Source organism: Ursus arctos, unplaced genomic scaffold (assembly GCF_023065955.2).
Source record: "Ursus arctos isolate Adak ecotype North America unplaced genomic scaffold, UrsArc2.0 scaffold_5, whole genome shotgun sequence".
Taxonomy (NCBI): Eukaryota; Metazoa; Chordata; class Mammalia; order Carnivora; family Ursidae; genus Ursus; species Ursus arctos.
Window position 1 is genome coordinate 8,274,648 of NW_026623067.1, and position 15,500 is coordinate 8,290,147.

Sequence of the window (15,500 nt, forward strand, 5' to 3'; positions counted from 1 at the left end):
ATAATTTTATTATCTGCTTTTTCCTGATGATCCTACATTGCAAACTACACCCTATTTGTCTATTCCACATTTTTAAATTTATTTATTTTCTATAAATAACTATCAGAGTTGGTATTCATGATGTATCTGATCTGTCACAATTAACCAACATATTTACCATGCAAAGAAAAAAATAATATAAGCATAAAAGAGGCTCTTCTAAAGAACAATGGGACACTAGATACTGAAGGGAATAAAATGACTTTTTGAGAGAATAATGTTGGAGTAAATCAGTATTATAGCAGTTTAAGAGCATGATGACAAGTAGGAGAATTTTAACATGTCGAGACATGAGGAAGAAAAATTTTAGGAGGAAGAAAAGAGAATAATAATGCAGAGATGGTGAAAATGTGTTGTGAACAACAAATAGCTTATGATGTAATTTGGTGTGATGTAGAAAAAATGAGAAAACCTTGATTAAAATATTTATTTATTAGGGGCGCCTGGGTGCACAGCGGTTAAGCGCCTGCCTTCGGCTCAGGGCGTGATCCCGGCATTATGGGATCGAGCCCCACATCAGGCTCTTCAGCTATGAGCCTGCTTCTTCCTCTCCCACTCCCCCTGCTTGTGTTCCCTCTCTCGCTGGCTGTCTCTATCTCTGTCGAATAAATAAATAAAATCTTAAAAAAATTATTTATTAGCATTTAACAAAATAAAAAATATTTCAATGAATATACAATTTTAAATGAAGAAAGTCTATCAAGTTATTTTCCATGGCACTGATATCAGAAACAGACATAAAATATATTTGTGTATCATTATCTTGTTATAAAGTACATTACACGTATATGTAGGCTAACAGAACTTAATTTGTCAGACTCAGAATTTCATGGGTTCTGCCAGTTTTCCCAGCAAAATATTTATATTGATTTCTTTCATCATCAACCATGACCCATGTTAGATGATAAATTATGTGTTTACCCCACAAATAAGACAACATGTGACACATTTGGTAATTTTCTTAAACAATTTGCCATGCCTTCCATTCTTTTTTAAAAATTGTATTTATTCATTTGAGAGAGAGAGAGCGCATGGGGGAGATGCAGAGGGAGAAGCAGACTCCCTGCTGAGTTGGGACCCTGACGTGGGGCTTGATCCCAGGACTCCAGGATCATGACCTGAGCTGCAGGCAGACACTTAACCATCTGAGCCACCCAAGACCCCTGCCTTCCCGTCTTTTGCTGATGTTAAGCAACACAAAGTAAGAATTCAAGAGCAAGAAAACACAGTAAGAGACACCAGCCTTTATTCCCCACAATGGGGGGGAGAATTAGCTAATAAATATAAATACAAATAAAATTATCAAGTAAAAGTACCCTTGGGAGGACTTAAAAGTCCAATTAAAAATCTATAACAACATAATGGACCAATATGAAGAATAACCACACAGAAAGGACAATTGGAAGACATCTGGAGATGTCTGGAAAAAGCTAGAAGGATGAAGGAAGAGGGGGGCCAGTATCAGTCGGACAGCAGGTGCCATTGTCAACCCCAGTGACTTCCTCTGCAGTAGATCCTAACAGCCTTTGATATTGTGGACCTTCTCAGCCCCCACAACAGCTACAGACTCTTCATAACTTTCACAGCAAAGGATTATGTTGTGTTTGTCATCAGTCCACAGTTGCTTGCTTTGCAGAGGACTCTGGTAGGTCTCATGTCTGAGGTAACCAACACTCATTGCTGGGAGATGCATCTCTGCTCCATCATCCCAAAAGGAATTGCTGTTGTGCCACCCTGGGAAAAGGCTGTGAATGCCCCTAACCCTGACTATTCCATGAACACCAGAGTCACAGCTCAACGATTCATGCTTGAGTGCCAAATTCTGGCTCTTTGACATCTCCCCACATACCCATCCTCCAGATTTCAGCTCCACAGTTGCACCTTACATGCCCATGTTTCAGGCAGCAGTACCAATGTCATTGCAAGCTAGCCAAGGCCCCAGACTCCGGAGCTGTTGTCACTCTGTGAGTACCCATGCTCCAGTCCCCAGCTCTGTGGCCGCTCCACTGGCATCCATACATCAGACACCAGTGCAACCACCAATGAGAAAGATCTAAAATAAACCACCTAAGTTTATGACTCAAGGAACTAAAATATGAGCAATTTAAGGCCAAAGTTATCACAAGGGAAGAAATTTAAAAAATGATAATAAAGTAGTTAAATGGAGATTAAAAATACAATAGAAAAAATAAACAAAATTGGGAAAACTTTAGCTAGACTAAAAAGAAAGAATATGCAAATAAATGAAATTAGATATGAAAGAGAAGATTTTACAACTGTACTGATATAAAAAGGATCATAAAAGGCTGTTATGGATGGTTATATGCCAGCAAATTGGATAACCTATAAAAACAGGAGAAACTCCTAGAAATATATAACCTACCAAGATTGAATCATGAAAAATTGAAAAGCTGAGCATACAGATAACTAAAGAGATTGAATCATTAGTCAAAAATCTCCCAACAACAAAAGCCCAGGAACAGACGGATTCAGTAGTGAATTATAACAAACAACTCAAGAATAATTAACATCAATCCTTCTCCAACTCCTTCAAAGAATTGAAAAGGAAGGAATACTTCAAAACTAATTTTATTAGAGCATATCATTGTCTTTTTTTCACAATTGTACAAATCTTTTACTTTCCCAAACTTGAATTTCCAAAGCTGGCTTTCTTTTCTTGTTGCTTTCTTTTATTTTTATTTACTATTTTTTATTGCTTTCAGGAGTAGAATTTAGTGATTCATCACTTATGTACAACCTAGTCCTCATTACAACCCTCCTTAATGCCCTCCACCTATTTAACCCACCATCTCCACCCACTTTCCCTCCAGCAACTCTCAGTCTGTTCTCTATAGTTACGTCTTTTATGGTTTGCCTCCCTCTGTTTTTATCTTATTTTATTTTTCCTTCCCTTTCCCTGTATTCATTTGTTATGTTTCCTGAATTCCACATATGAATGAAATCATATGTTTTTTGTGTTTCTCTGACTGACTTATTTCAGTTAACATAACATATTCTAGTTCCATTCACATCATTGCAAATGACAACATTTCAGCATTGTCTTTATACCAAAAGCAGAAAAGAATCTATAAGAAAATAAATTACATATTAATACCTTTGATGAAAATAGATGCAGTATATTCAACAAAATGCAAGCAAATGGAATTCCACAGCATGTCAAAAGAATCTTATGCTATGATTGATTAAAATACATCTCTGGAAAGCAAGAATGGTTTGAAATATGCAAACCAATAAATATTATTCAGCCATGAAGGAGGAGTACATTTTGTGATTTGGATGACCTGGCTGAATTGGGAAGATATTACGTTAAGTAAAATAAGACAGAGAAGAAAAGACAAATACAGCAGGGTGTCATTAACATAGACTCTACAAACAGAAACAAAAACAAACAAACAAAAATAAAACTCAGAAACTAAAAGGAGAATGATGTTGCCAGGGGCTGGGTGCTGTGGGAAATGAGGAGATCTTGGTCAACGGGTACACATTTGTTGTTATTTGAACAAATTCTGAAGACCTAATGTACAACATGGTTAGTATAGTTAATATTACTATATTGTGTAATTGAGACTTGCTTGGAGAGTAGATCTTAACCATTCTCCACCAAAAACAAACAAATAAAATATTAATAATGTGGTAATAAAATGGTAATTATCTTAATTGCAGTAATTATTTCACAATAAAATGGTAATTATCTTAATTGTGGTAATTATTTCACAACTTAACCAGTATAAATTAATCATATTGCTATCTTTAAATATATATATGTAAATATAATCTATTTTTTTGATTATATCTCAATAAAAGTAATTGAAAATAATAATATGTCATTCTCCTGAAGCTGAGAATCTTCTCTTCAAATATGTGAGGTGTGCATATGTGTGTACACGTGTTCATTTCTTATTTGGGGTACCATTCAAATGCTTTAATTTTATTCTTACAAAAAGGTACTCTAGGTATCTTTTTTTGCTTTTCCCAGTTTTACTGAGATATAACTGACATATGACATTGTGTAAGCTTAAGGTGTATAGTGTGATTATTTGATATACTTTTATATTGCAAAACAGTAATTTTGGTTAACAACATAATTTACCTCGCATAATTACCCTCCTTTCTAAATTCTTAGTGTTTAATCAGTAAATATATTGAGCCTCGTAGGAACTAACTTATGTTACTCATCTTAAACCTTACTTTATTATCAGTAGTTGCTCTCAGAGTAAAATATACTCATTAAAAGTTAAAATCACACTCATGAATCCCCAGGAACTATCATAGAAGTGGAAGGGAGAGGCCATGGTAAACTAATCTTATTTCAGGATCATCAGTTGGGTAGCTATTTGTCCCATGGAGTCAGATTCTCCACAATGAAGAAATAATGTCTATAGACATGAACTACCAGACAAGAGTTACATTGCATCACACAACAAACTCACCACCATGAACATAAAAATAGGGACATTTCTTTTTTTTTTTTTTAAGATTTTACTTATTTATTTGAGACAAAGGGATAGCTAGAGAGAGCACAAGCAGGGGGGAGTGGAAGGGGGAGAAGCAGACCCCCGGCTGAGCTGGGAGCCCCATGTGGGGCTCAATCCCAGGACCCTGGGATATGACCTGAGCTGTATACAGACACTTAACTAACTGAGCCACCCAGGCACCCAGGGACATTTCAATATCCTTAGATAAAAAGCTATTGAGAGTAATGTTGTAGATGTTGCCAAAAATATTTATGATGTAGTATGTGGCTTAAGGAAATACAAATATTTTAAAAATTCAGTCTTAGGAAAAAAGAAGGAATTTAATTCTCTAAAGACCTATTAAAATTTTATGCACAGAAAACCTTTCTTGTAACTCTTTAATAATTGTGTCATAAATGTTTTGGTTTTAAATTGCTTATACAGAAAATGAGGCATAAATGACTTTCATATATGGTATTAGCTGCTTTAGCTGTAAACTTTGTAAAAAATCACCACCTCTCCACATTAATAGAAAATGAAAGTCATACAATATTGAAAAAGAAAGAGAAATTATATGAATAATGTGATAAAGAGACTATGGACTATGAGAAACAAACTGAGGGCCTCAGAGGGGAGGGGGGTGGGGGAATGGGATAGACTGGTGATGGGTAGTAAGGAGGGCACGTATTGCATGGTGCACTGGGTGTTGTATGCAACTAATGAATCATCAAACTTTACATCAGAAACCAGGAATGTACTGTATGGTGACTAACATAATATAATAAAAAAACATTAAAAAAATAAGAACACCAGAAAAACCAACAATTAAATATATTTAAATTACAGAGTGATATGATTAAATTCAACAAATAAAGTGTGCACATAGTGCTAGACAATAAGGAGAGTTAGGAGAAGAAGAAGAAGGAGGAGGAGGAGGAGGAGGAGGAGGAGGAGGAGGAGGAGAGGAAGATGACTTTCTTCTATTTAGTATCAGTCCCCAATAATGCATATATTCCTTGAGGGTGGTGTGGAATCCAGCCAAGCCACACTGAATTATTAACATTTAATTTTTGGTGTTTTTTGTTGTTCTTGTTGCTTTGTTTTTTGTTTTTGTTATTTTTTCCATTCTGCACTTCCACTTGAAATTTCTCTTTTGACATGCGCTTTTGATGAATTATCATTCTTCATGACTCAGCTTAACCAACCTTTAAAATGAAGACTTTCTTGAAGTCCCTACAGTTTACTGTAGGGTTTTCTTCCCCTCTAGTGCAGTTAAAAGTCAGCATGCACTTTCTCTTGCATTAGATTATGAGGTTTCTGAGAAAAGTGACTGTTCACTATGTAGCCCAAATGGATTATTTCATGGTTGTTGAAAAACATGTGGGGATTTAAGAAAATAAAACATACAATGAAACAAGCTATGGTTTAAAGACCTTGGTCAAAGAAAGGAGAGTTCAGAGTTGGGTGAGAAAAGTTGTCTTTTAGGGAAATATTTCTGGGAAAAGGTGAAAATTGTGTTGAGGTTTGCGATACATATATAAAACACTGTCTGAGAAAAGCATTAGTTGAATAAAAGCACAAATTTGAAGGGATGCAGTGACATTTTGAAAACACTGTTTTATTCAAACAAAGATCAATTTAGAGAGGAAAAACTGAATCATATTTCAAATATTTGAGAAGCAGTCTGATGAGAACCATGGAAGATTTTCCCCATAAGTTTCCTTATTTGTTTAGTTTGATTATATTCACTATGCTATAGATTCACTCCCAGCCTGAAATTGATGATTTAAGTACATATGGATGGAATACAGTGTAATCAAGAAGGATGCTATGGCACTTGATTAATAAAGAAAAAAAAATAAGAACATCAATATTGTAGGGGAGAATAATTAAATGAGGCATGTGACATTATGGAATCAGAAACCTGACCTGAAATAGCAATGCCACTTTCCTTATTAGATGTACCTTTCCAATTGTTAGGATTTAATTGCTAATATGAAGAACTATTCAATAAAATAGTAAAATCTCTTAACATTAGTCAGGAAACGAGAGTCATAGTACAGTGCTGTCAGAGAAAAATAAACTGATAAAATTTTGATACTTTTAACAGGCAGTTACATGTATTTTTAGCTAATATGTCATTAGGAATAAAGAGTGTAAATGCAAATTCTCCTTACTGACATTTCAAGAGAGTATCCTTTGATTTTGGGAAACTCTCCATCTCTCTAAAAGTCTCTTCAAGGCTCCAGTCACCTCCTTATTCCTCAGGCTATAGATTAGTGGGTTCAAAGCAGGATTGATGACAGCATAGAATAAGGAGATTAACTTATCACCCTCAGCTGAATATAGAGATTTGGGCCTCATGTACATGAACATACCTGTCCCATAAGAAATGGTCACCACAGTTAGGTGAGAACTACAGACAGAGAAAGCCTTTTTCCTGCCCTCTGCTGAGTGCATCCTCATCACAGCCACCAGTATGTGAAGGTAAGAGAGAGTAATAAGGAGGAAGGGGAGCAAGACGGTCCCAGATGCACCTATCACCATCATTGTCTCCTGTAGGGATGTATCAGCACAGACCATATGAAGAAGAACAGGTACTTCACAAAAAATATGGTCAACAATATAAGGGCCACATAAGGGAAGCATGGTGAAGTAGAGGGGCACCACTGAGACAAAGAAGCTGATGGTCCATGCCCCCACAGCAAGCTGCACACACACAGACCAGTTCATGATAAGCCGGTATCGTAGAGGGTAGCAAATGGCCACATAACGGTCCAGAGCCATGACTGGCAAAATAATGCACTCAGCTGCTCCCATTAACAGGGAGATATAGGTCTGGGCAATGCAGAGTTCATAAGAGATAACTTTCTTAGAAGCAAGGAGGTTGAAGAGCATCTTGGGGACCACAGCTGTGGTGTAAAATATGTTGAGAAAGGCCAAGTGGCAGAGGAAAAAATACATGGGTGTTTTGAGGCAGGAATCAATTACCACCAAGATGATGATAGCTGTGTTTCCAAAGAGATTGACCAGGTAGACCCCAGAGAAGAGGAAGAAGAGGGGGATCTCAGCCTGGGGATGATTGGAAAATCCAATAAGGACCAACTCAGTGATGGTGCTCGAATTTTCCTGAGCCATGCTGAGTATCAGTGTTAAAACGATAACGTGAGCAGAAGAAATGTGCTTTGAGAACAATTAGAGTGAAAACAAAAAACTCAAACATTCTTTAACATCATTACGACCTATTCCAGTGTGTGGGCTCAGATAACCTAGGGACTAAATTATCTCTCCTTACATCCATACTCATGTTTGAAAAATACTTTCCTATGTTAGAACAAAACAAACATATTCATTAACACAAAAACACAAGCATGCACACACAGATACAAACACACACACACACACGTGTTGGTCGTTCCGGTACAGACTTTGCTTACATGTACAGAGCAAGTTTTTAAGAAGTAGTAATCTTTTTTTATGTTAACGTTGCTTGTTTGGAGTACCGAAGATTATAATAGAACCTTTCAGAATTTTCTGAGATGATTGTAAAAACATGAAACAGCCATTTTAAAATATCTTATATGAGTCAGAGGACTTAAGTGAGTTTGTCAAATTCACTAAAGTGGCAGAGATGGATATAGGGTTTAGATAACTCTGGTAACTTGAGTGTAATCCCCACATGCTTGTCACTGTTCATGTTTCCAATGCAGAGATGAGAGGCTCCTGTAGATGTACACAACCTTTCACTTACAGGAGTATGTTGTGGATGCTTCAGGGTTTAGAGGAAAATGAAGGCACACATTAATATAGACTCACATGGGATTCAATATTCAACATCATGAAATAAATATTATATGCCTTTGGTATGAGGAATAAATGAAATCTCCATCTTATTTTAATTTTCACCAGTTACATTTTTAATCTTTTCACTTTAAGTAATGCACTACCCAGTATCTTCCAAATAATACCTACAAATATATATATATATATATTAAAAATTACCTACCACATTGTTTTTATTTTTTATTTTAACTATGTTATATTAGTCACCATACAGTACATCATTAATTTTTGATGCAGTGTTCAGTTATTGTTTGCCTACAAATATTTTTTAAAAACATATCTCTTGTATTCCCATTTCAACATATGTAAATTTAGACCATTTTGTTGTTCCAGAACACATTCAATATCCACTGTATAACTCTTTGGTTCCTCCAAATTGTATGACATTAATTTTGGAAAGGTTATAACATGATAAATAATAACAGCAGAATAAGGTAACTGAAATATTTTGAAACCATTTTATCTACAATAAAATAAGAATCATACTAATAATACAATAGTAAAGACACAGTTATCGTAAATTTGCTGACATTGCTATAAATTGCTTCTTTGGATTAATTTAATTTACACAATAACCATATAATGTGTTTTATTTTTATTTACATTCCATAATGAAAAACGGTGCTATGATGACTATAGTCTCTTGTGAATTATCCAAAATTCATTATTGATGAAACTAGGGGCCAAAGCAAGAGAAGGTGAGTTTGATTCACATTCTTTATTCCCTAGGTTTCCTGATTATCAGAAACTCAACTGAACATTGAGGAAGACATCAAAATAATTATGTAATCACTGTTTTCTTTTGTGCCATATATTTCCTTAAATATATGCCTTGCAGCCATTCAGTAACTAATACAGGTAGTAAAATTTCTAGAAATGGCAATATCATATAGCTTTTAATCCAGAAACACATCTAAGCGTCCCTTCTCAGGGACAACTAATAAATAATACTGATACTATAACTAACAATAAATCTCACCCTTAAGAAAGGTAGAAAACTCAAAATGACTTGTTTAGTTACCATTTGGAGATCACAGTCTTTCCTGACTGTTTATCGAAGATACTTCCCAAAGATGATGACAACTTGAGTCTTCTGAGTGAAGGGATTAAAAAAATGGGAATCTGGTTCTTATTCAAATTCACTCATATTTTATTATTCATAAATGTGTTAATTCTGCCTAACTCTGAAAAAACCTCACTGATGAAAGGAGCCTGCCCTAACTCTAACCGGAGTTGGTGATACTGGGATCCATTTCTATAACTCACATTTGAACTAGCTTTGCTGACTGTTTCCTTCTATGTTGCAGAGTAGAGGATGGACATAAAATCATGTGGATATAAGTATGTATACTTTGTGTGTGTTTCACACAGAATTAAGGACAGGTAACACATATCTGTATTTCCAGTCATTAAAAACAGTCAGGTCCCCATCCCTAGGGGACCTTGTTAGCTTTATGCACTCATGCTGAGTAAAAGGGATAGAGAGGAAAGGGGAGAAAAAACACAATTAGGTGCTGCTGAAATGAGAAAAAGTAATTTCATAACTCCAATAAGTGTGTACATATGACTTCTGAATTCTAGTCTTTTCTCTGTAGCACATTGATCTCAAAATATTAAATAAAGCTAATATTTTGTAGGCTTTGTTCATGACACTGACTCTTCATCTATGACTTTATAAAGTTGAGTTCTGCATCCTGATTATATTTTAAATAATGGCATGAACCTGTGTTTTCAATCAGGGTGACAGACATAGTCCTGGACAAACTTCAGGAAACTCACCTGGAAAACAAACAAACAAACAACAAACAAACAATAACAACAACAACAAAAAAATAGTTTGTATTTGGTATAAATGGTTGAGAATGACATAAACCTCCCTCTATTTGAAATAACTGAGAAGAAACTACATCAAGAAAATAAGGTTTTTATATGGAGAATTTTGCCATCTGTTTATACATAACCAAAACATCTATTTACCAGAGAGCTATCCATAGATATTATACATCATTTGATACAAAGAGATAAACATGAGATAAAAGGTCACAACTCCAGTTCCGTTGGCAGATTGGCTACATGGTAAGAACCTAGTGAGTTGGAATATAGACTAAATGGGCTTTGTAGTTCTTTCTGACCAAACTTTAACTGTAATATGTAAGTTTACATGATAGGATAAAACGTACATTTCAAAAGTAGAGCTTTCCAAAAAAAAAAAAAAAAAGTCTTTGGGGACAAGTGGAAATAGACAGCAAATCCCGTTTAAAATGTCTACAGTCAGGATGATGACAATACATGCAGCATGATTTATTCCCAGTGATATAACGCTGTTCACGTTATCTTCTTCGTTTATGTGCTTTTCTCTGTCTCCCACATCTAAACCTTATTTATCCTATTTATCTTTATAAACAGCATTTGAGTCATTTTGTATGTGATTTCTTTTGAAACGGCTTCAGTATATAGTTAGTTTTCCCATCTTGCACTCATTATTTTCACTCTTATTTTTAGTGATTCATTTCATTTGAATGGGGCCCTATATATTGCTGTATAACCGATTACTCCGAACTTTAGCACTTAAAAGACAAAACACACAACTGTGCACACAAAATTTCTGAGGATTAGGAAGCTGGAAGGACTTTGCCTGGATGCTATTGGATGAAAGTGTGTCATGAGGTTCCAGTCAAGAGGTTGGGCAGATCAGTGCTCCTCTGAAGGCTTGTCTTGGGGTGGAGGATCTACAACAAAATTATTTTATACGATTATTGATGGATGGACTTAGTTCCTTGCTGGCTGTGGCTTATTGGTCTCAGTTCCTAGGCATGTGGGTCTATCAATAGGACTGGTCACAAAATGGCAGCTGTCTTTTCAAGTGAGTGGTCTAAATGAGAAGGAGACAGACAAAGAAGGTAAAAAATGGATTTTGCAGTATTTTATAACTTAAAATGAAAAGAGATATACCATGATATCTATCTCATTATATTGATAACATACACTACTTTGGTCGAATGAGGTAGGAGACTATACATATTTTAAATACCAAGAAGTGAAGTATTGGTGGACATCTGGGAAACTAGGTCACACAGTATAAAATGATGTCTTTCTTTTTTTAATATATATATATATATATATATATATATATATATATATATATATATTTATTTATTTATTTATAATAATATTTTTATTATATTATGTTAGTCACCATACAGTACATTCCTGGTTTTTGATGTAAAGTTCAATGATCCATTACTTGTGTATAACACCCAGTGCACCATGCAATATGTGCCCTCCTTACTACCCATCACCAGCCTATCCCATTCCCCCTTCAATTCTCAAATCATAGTAAATCAGGTCTGAACTCTTTTTTAAGGGAAATGTCTCTTTTTCTTTTTTACAGGTCTTTAAAATTTGTTTATATTATATCCACCTTTATCAAGGTATGATAAACAAATAAAATATATATTTTTAGATTTTACAACACGATAACATGATGTATAACTTTAATGTGTACAATGTGGTAATTTAATATACAAATGCATTGGGAAATGTTTGTGGCATTCCACAATTTTTTCTAGCTGCTACCTAAGGGCCTGGCTTCTAATTAACCTGCATCTGGAGGCTGACATGTAAATTAACTAGTGGTCTCCCAGAGGTCTGAGTGGGTGTGCAGGCACCCACTTCTTGTCCCAACTCACTGCAGTAATAAAACCAAGTCCCCAGTTTCTCCTTGGTGGTTTGTTCGCACATCTAGCACCCCATCCTTTATGGCTAAAAATCAGGAGACTGGCTTCTTTATCATATCCTCTGGGCATTGATGGGACTCAGAATTTATGAGTCCCCAGAATCACAGAGAACACAGATCTTGCTTCAAACAGGTGTACAAGAACTTCCAGTGGATATTCCCCTAGACAGGCACAGAGCAAGTAGGCAAAAATACATCATTTAATTTCTCCCTGGAAGGGGACAGTCTTGACACCAATTTCAGATTTTTCCCAGATGCTGCCCAAAGGTCAATATTCCAATTAACCTTCATCTGGGAGCTAAAAAGGCAGGCAATTTGTAATCTTCCAGGAGTCTGATTAGGCATATAGTTACCTCCTCTACCATTGGGGCACTGATGGCATTTGGTGCACCCCAACATCCTGGAACTACTAATAACAAATCTTCTCCATTATCTCTCTCCCCTGTTTCTGGCAACTACTACTCTATTTTTTATTTCTATGAGTTTAACTCTTAGATTTCACGTAAAAGTGAGATCATACAGTATTTGTGTTTCCTGTCTTACTTATTTCCCTTAATGTAATGTCTGCCAGGTTTATCCATGTTGGAACAAATGAAATGATTCTGTAATTTTTAATGAATAAATATCAGCGTATATATTATATATGAACATAAAATATATATGAATATTATAAATATATAAAATGTATTAATATATATCTGTTATTTAGCCATGCGAACATATATTAGTTATATCTCAGAAATGTAAATCTGACATCTATATAGCCACTGATGTGCATTTAGGTTATTTTCACACCTTAATATTGTGAATAATTCCACAATGGATATATTTTTACAAATATATCTTTGAGATTGTAACCTCATTTCCTTTGGATATACATTCAGAAAATTATACTCAGGATTTATGGATCATATGGTAGTTCTATTATTAATATTTTGACAATGCTCCATTAAGTTTTCCATATTGACTATACAAATTTATATCATTCTCCACATCAACACTTTTTATGTCTTTTCTATTTGATAACAGCCATCCTAACAGGTCAAGAATTAGTTTTATGACTAATGATATTAAACAGCTTTATATACTAGTACATTAGTATTTCTTCTTGGTAAAAATGTATATTCAGATCTTTGCCCATTTCATAATTGTGTTGTAATTTCCTATTGATTTGTTTGTGTTTCTTATATATTTAAGATATTAACCATTGATTAAATATATAACTTGCAAATATTGTTTCCCCTTCTGTAGGTTACTGTTCATTTATAGATATTTCTTTTTTTATGTTTTTTTATTATATTATGTTAGTCACCATACAGTACATTTATAGATATTTCTTTTCCTAGACAGAAATAGTATATTTTGATGTAGTCACATGTATTTAGTTGCCTTTTGTTGCCTGTGCTTTTGGTATTATAGTCATAATATAATTGCCAAGACTAATGCCAAGGACTTTTTCTCCCGTGTATTCTTCTAGATTATTACAGATTCAATCATACATTTAAATCCTTCATTAAAGACACCAAAAGTTTGGAGGATTCAAATCTCTCCCTGACATATCTTGAGCATGTTAGTTCATCTGCAGACTAAGTTCACTAAGCTGCAAAATGCAGTGAGAGTGTCACCACCCACCTGGTGTTGCCAACTGGATTCAGAAACATGCTGTGGGAAAAGCACCTGCACTTGGTCCAGTTGAAATCAGAGTTTACACTTTAGCTATTGGAACTTTTATGTGTGGGTAGTGTATGTTTGAAGAACACATTTCTGAACCACACTGTCGCTTACCACTACGTGATGCCCATCAAGCATTGACTAACCAAAGGAGGATTTACAAGGAATTGGAGAAAGCAAAGGTGGAGTAAGAGGATCCTAGGCTAGTCTTATCTTATGAACACAACTAGATAACTATCAAATACCCCAGAAATTGAGTGGAACACTGACAGAAAACCACAACTAAGGGGAGGAAAGAGACCACATCTAAGAAGGAGCAAGACACATAAATGGCTTTTCTAACAATCAGAAAGGAAAGATAAGACAAAATTCCAAGATGGAGGAATTTATCTGAAATGAAAGAATAAGATAAGGTCATGGTCAGAGATTTAAGCAAGACAGGTTTAAGTAACATGCCTGAAGGAAAATTTAAAACAACAATCATAAGGATACACACTGAGCTTGAGAAAAGAATAGAAGACATCTGTGAGACCCTTATCACAGAGAGAAAACATTAAAAAGAATTATCAAGTTGTCAAACAGTGTTTTTAAAGCTTTTACTTAAAATAAAATATTCAAGTTGTCATGTTAAGAAATAATTATTTAGAGTTAAAAAGTGCAATAAACAAGACAGGAAAGAGGACTGATACAATGGACAGCAGGTTGGAAGAAGCAGAAGAATTAATTAGTGACCCAGAGCCCCCAATGATGAAAAAAAGAATAATGAAGCTGAAGAAAAGAGTGAAAGAAGAATTATGCAATACAAGAATAGACTTAAGGAACTCAGTGATTCCATCAACTGTAATAACATTTCTATTAGAGGATTCCCAGAAGAAGATGAGAGAGAAAAGGGGGCAGAAAGTTTACTTGAATAAATAATAGCTGAGAACATCCCTAATCTGGGGGAGGAAACAGACATCTAGATCCAGGAGACACAGAAAATGACCATTAAAATAAACAAAAACAGGCCAACACCAAGAAACATTGCAATTAAATTTGCAAAATATAATGATAAAGAAAAAATATTAAAAGAGAAAGACAAAATAAGTCCTTAAATATCAAGGAAAAACTCATAAGGATAGGTGGAGATTTCCCAACAAATCTTAGCAAGCCAGAAGACACTGCCATGATATATTCAATGCCGTGAATGAGAAAAATCTGCAAAAAAGAATAGGATATCCAACAAGGCTATCATTCAGAATAAAAGAAATAAAGAGTTTCTGGAAGGTGGGGGGAAGGAGTTTGTGACCACTAAACCAGCCCTACAGGATATATTAAAGGAGATTCTTTGAGTGGAGAGAACAAAAGTGACAAAGACAAAAAGAGAATCAGGATCGAGAAAATCTCCAGAAATAACAACAAAGGAAATGATAAAATGCCACTAGATACATATCTATCAATAACTACTTTGAATGTAAATGGACTAAACTCTGCAACCAAAAGATATAGATTGTCAGAATGGATTAAACAAACAAAAACAAAACAAAAACAAACAAAAACAAAACAAAACAAGCTATATTCTGTCTAAAAGAGCCTCGTTTTATAGCAAATAATGAATCATGGAACGCTACATCAAAGGCTAAGGATATACTGTATGGTGACTAACATAACATAATAAAAATATTTTTTAAAAAAAGGAATATTCTGGAAGAATAAAAAAATAAAACTAAAAATAAAAGACCCTCATTTTAGACCTA

General features: G+C 34.7%; 1 protein-coding gene across 1 annotated transcript; it reads right to left on the reverse strand.

Moving 5' to 3' along the window:
• Positions 1 to 6,698: 6,698 nt before the first annotated feature.
• On the reverse strand, positions 6,699 to 7,652 carry LOC113261892 (olfactory receptor 2A12-like). The gene has a single exon (XM_026508207.2). The coding sequence runs from the start codon at positions 7,650 to 7,652 to the stop codon at positions 6,699 to 6,701; it is 954 nt and encodes a 317-aa protein (XP_026363992.2).
• Between the last annotated feature and the right edge of the window lie 7,848 nt (positions 7,653 to 15,500).